Source organism: Ischnura elegans (assembly GCF_921293095.1).
Source record: "Ischnura elegans chromosome 13 unlocalized genomic scaffold, ioIscEleg1.1 SUPER_13_unloc_1, whole genome shotgun sequence".
Lineage (NCBI taxonomy): Eukaryota > Metazoa > Arthropoda > Insecta > Odonata > Coenagrionidae > Ischnura > Ischnura elegans.
In genome coordinates, this window is record NW_025791657.1 from 1,359,244 (window position 1) to 1,363,275 (window position 4,032).

Sequence of the window (4,032 nt, forward strand, 5' to 3'; positions counted from 1 at the left end):
CAGTTGTGCGTAGGATTATTGAGGAAAGGCAACATACATTGAAGCGTGACAGTGTTGGTGGTGACTTCAAAGTTAAGGGTGGTGGCAGTAAGTCTGATAGCTATGAGGAGAGCTACCGCTATGTTCAAACCAAGGTTGGGAGGTTAAGTGTCAAAAGTCCCGACAACTGTGTTAAAACAGTAAGCGGTGATGTAGGGCTATTAAATGGTATATATTGCGAAGCTGGTGTCCGTAGCTTCATATTTAAAAAGTTCTTGTCTGTGGGATCCTATTTTGACTCCCCATCTCCATCAATTGATGTTGGGGTCATGCTTGCAAGCAACTTGTGTGATGTGGAGTTCCTACTTCGTGAAGAAGACATTGAATGCAAAGTGGTCAACATTCCCATTGAGGACTCTCGGCACTACATTGCTACAGTATTGCACCAAATTTGAAACATGGTACTACAATAAACATGTTTGGATTTGAATTTTCTGCTTTCGAGAATAATATATTGATGAATATACATCTTTTACAGGAATGGAGTGGGTAGTTGTGGAGTTCACTCAGACGAGGGAGTGCAAGGCAGTGCCGGTTTCCTGGGTTGTACCTGGGGTAGAGGAGGATATATGCTTCTATCCTCCAGACAGTACTTCATACAAGATGATGACTTCCTGGCTTAGGACTGGGGAAGTGCCAACGGACACTTGGGAAACACACATTTGTCGAGTGTTCGAAAAATCTCGAACAGGTATTTATATTGATGAAAGGTAGTCTTTCAAGGTTTTTTGAACATGAAAGTCAGTAGTAAACTTTATGGTAAAATAACTATTTGTTCATTCTTTTCAGGGAAATATGAGCTAGCAACACAGCTAGAAAAGGAATGTATGGAGTCATCGGAGATTGATGCCTCCAAACCTTTGGGAAGGGGTTTACGCAGGAAGAGGCGCCCAGAGAAAATCGATGGGCATGTGGAGACTTTGCCATCTCTACATGCGATGGCTCATTCATGTAATGTTTGATATTTTATTCAGCTCTGTAGTGATATTGTCTATTGCAATAATTATTGTGGATGAATCAGTCGGTGTGCATTTTAAAACTATTTCCTGGTTTATTTTACCTTGATAGCTTATAGCAGTTCTGATGAGGATGTTCGTGGTGCATCGTCTAGGATACAGTCTCCTCCTCCATTGCCGTCTGAGGTACCTCGGCGTGAAAAGGGAAATTTAGTACGGCCTAATATCCCTAGTGCTGGTAAAGTTTAGTCATATCTTTCAAAGTGACTTATTGATTGTCTGGACAGAGCTATGAACATAATTTACTAATTTTCAATTTTTCTTTGGTTGATTCAGGCATAGATAACTCAGGCACCACCTCCAAATTTCCTGGGAAGGAAGCAAGATCTGTCACCACTAGATGTGACTTAGAATTGGTTGGGGAGACAAGTGGTAAGTGATTTGGGTCCTGATGAAGAATTTGAATGATGTACCATTGGTATTGAGGTAAAGTGTGATTGTGCATGGCCATAGGATTTTGGGAAAGGAAAATGTTTCTTAAATTTTGGTTTCTTATTGTTATCCACCAATAATTGTTGACTTGGTAATTTTGGTTACATACGTTATTGCTGCCACTTCTCTTAATCACAAAGCTGGAAATATTCATTAATTTTATTGTATGTTTTTAGTTGTCATGTGCTGAACATTTGAAGGTTATTAGTACCTTAATGCAATTGGTGATACATTAAATATCATAAATTAAACTCAGCAAATTTCCTAATACTTACAATTGCCTTAGTTATAATTTGGGTGCAGTAAGACTCAACGAATTGTGATTTAACATTGAGCATCTGAAGCTTTGTCTACCTCTATCGTGGTGTTTTTATTAATGGTAATTGAGAGAAAATTTATAGCCTTGTTTTCTTTGCAGGAGTGTCATGCAAATCAAATCACTGTGTGGCATCAGTGTCTGCTCTCCAGAAATCTGTAGAGCAGTTGTCAGGTAAATGTTTCTTTCACCATGACTTTTATTGTTGCTTTTCATATTTATAATTTTGGAATTCCTTTGTTGTAGAAAAACTAATGATTAGAGAGGTGGTGTGGGAAAGGAGGCACATGAGGCTGGAGGAAAAAATTAATGCCCTCACCAGCATGGCGGAAACAGGGAATAAGCTGCTAGTGAATCTGAGCAGTAGTGAAGAGGCACCTTCCTTCATAGAGAACTTTCCCTTGTCCTCAATTGAAGAATTTGACGAATTGGAGGAGCAGCTTAAGAGTAATTACTCTTTATATAAAGCATTGGTGAGTTACACATAAAGCCATTTCCTTAAATACCCATTATTTTGAAGGTGCACCATTCAAAGTGGTCTTTGAAGCATCCTCTCTACAGATTTCCTTCATCTGTCAAGAGTTATAACTTTTATGAAAACTCTTCCTTCTCAGGTGAAAGAACTTGCTCGTCGCTCCGGTGAGGAAGATGCATCCTTTGTATATAAACTTCTGTACTTTCTCCTGAAGGATTCTGTGGCCAAAGAGTACAGCCTTACAGGAAAAATAGGAGCTGACGGGGTGATGAAAAAAAGGTTTTGTGATACCAAATTGCACAAAGCAATACTAGGTACATTTATCCTCTTGCCATTTATTCCTTCCTTCATTAAATTGATCTCGTACTCATAACATGTTTTGTATCGATTGGTGTTATATGTATGTTCTTCCATATTTCTTCAGATGCTGGTAAGAAACCTGCTCTGGCAAATGTGGGTGTAGACAAGATAAATAAGAAGATCGGAGAGTGGTTCCGTCAAACTGGCACCAGGATGAGGAGATCCCTGGGACGGACTGAATGCTTCGATGTTATAATATCATAATGATATTTTGGTTTTCAAATTACTTACTTAACATAGAATTTGTGCACTGTACACTTCCATTTCAAGGAATGCATAACAACATGGCTGTTTGCTTTTCAATGTAAATTTCCCCCTTGGGCGCTATAACTTGAACATTTTAGAGAGGATTAGGATGTATTCGTAACTTTCATTCTGTGTGCTTAATTTGTTGCACTTGTGTTGCAATTTTGTTCCATTGCCATTGATTCTGCTGACACTTCCAGAATGCATTACTTTACATGTATTCTGCATTATTATTTTAAACTTTGCCTAATGATGAGAGCATGCAGACTGCCCATATACATAATGTTATTCAATTTCCCCCTTGGGTGCTATCACTTGATCATTTGAGAGAGGATTAGAATGTATTCGTAACCTTCATTCTGTGTACTTAATTTGTTGCACTTGTGTTGCAATTTTGTTCCATTGCCATTGATTCTGCTGACGCTTCCAGCATGCATTACTTTACATGTATTCTGCATTATTATTTTAAACTTAGCCTAATGATGAGAGCATGCAGACTGCCCATATACATAATGTTATTCAATTTCCCCCTTGGGTGCTATCACTTGATCATTTGAGAGAGGATTAGAATGTATTCGTAACCTTCATTCTGTGTGCTTAATTTGTTGCAATTTTGTTCCATTGCCATTGATTCTTCTGACGCTTCCAGCATGCATTACTTTACATGTATTCTGCATTATTATTTTAAACTTTGCCTAATGATGAGAGCATGCAGACTGCCCATATACATAATGTTATTCAATTTCCCCCTTGGGTGCTATCACTTGATCATTTGAGAGAGGATTAAAATGTATTCGTAACCTTCATTCTGTGTGCTTAATTTGTTGCACTTGTGTTGCAATTTTGTTCCATTGCCATTGATTCTGCTGACGCTTCCAGAATGCATTACTTTACATGTATTCTGCATTATTATTTTAAACTTAGCCTAATGATGAGAGCATGCAGACTGCCCATATACATAATGTTATTCAATTTCCCCCTTGGGTGCTATCACTTGATCATTTGAGAGAGGATTAGAATGTATTCGTAACCTTCATTCTGTGTGCTTAATTTGTTGCAATTTTGTTCCATTGCCATTGATTCTGCTGACGCTTCCAGCATGCATTACTTTACATGTATTCTGCATTATTATTTTAAACTTTGCCTAA

At 38.1% G+C, this 4,032-nt stretch overlaps 1 protein-coding gene across 1 annotated transcript; it reads left to right on the top strand.

Moving 5' to 3' along the window:
* The first annotated feature begins 586 nt into the window (after window positions 1–586).
* On the top strand, window positions 587–2,343 carry LOC124172275. The gene is made up of 5 exons (XM_046551693.1): window positions 587–730; window positions 829–990; window positions 1,108–1,233; window positions 1,332–1,427; window positions 1,906–2,343. The coding sequence occupies exons 1-5, from the start codon at window positions 643–645 to the stop codon at window positions 2,025–2,027; spliced, it is 594 nt and encodes a 197-aa protein (XP_046407649.1). The 5' UTR covers window positions 587–642; the 3' UTR covers window positions 2,028–2,343.
* The last annotated feature ends 1,689 nt before the right edge of the window (window positions 2,344–4,032 follow it).

Excerpts from the sequence above, each read along its gene's own strand:
- LOC124172275 (XM_046551693.1), top strand. The coding sequence starts at position 643 with ATGATGACTTCCTGGCTTAGGACTGGGGAAGTGCCAACGGACACTTGG. Across the intron at positions 991-1,107 it reads ACATGCGATGGCTCATTCAT|CTTATAGCAGTTCTGATGAG; the intron begins GTAATGTTTGAT and ends TTACCTTGATAG. Across the intron at positions 1,234-1,331 it reads GCCTAATATCCCTAGTGCTG|GCATAGATAACTCAGGCACC; the intron begins GTAAAGTTTAGT and ends TGGTTGATTCAG.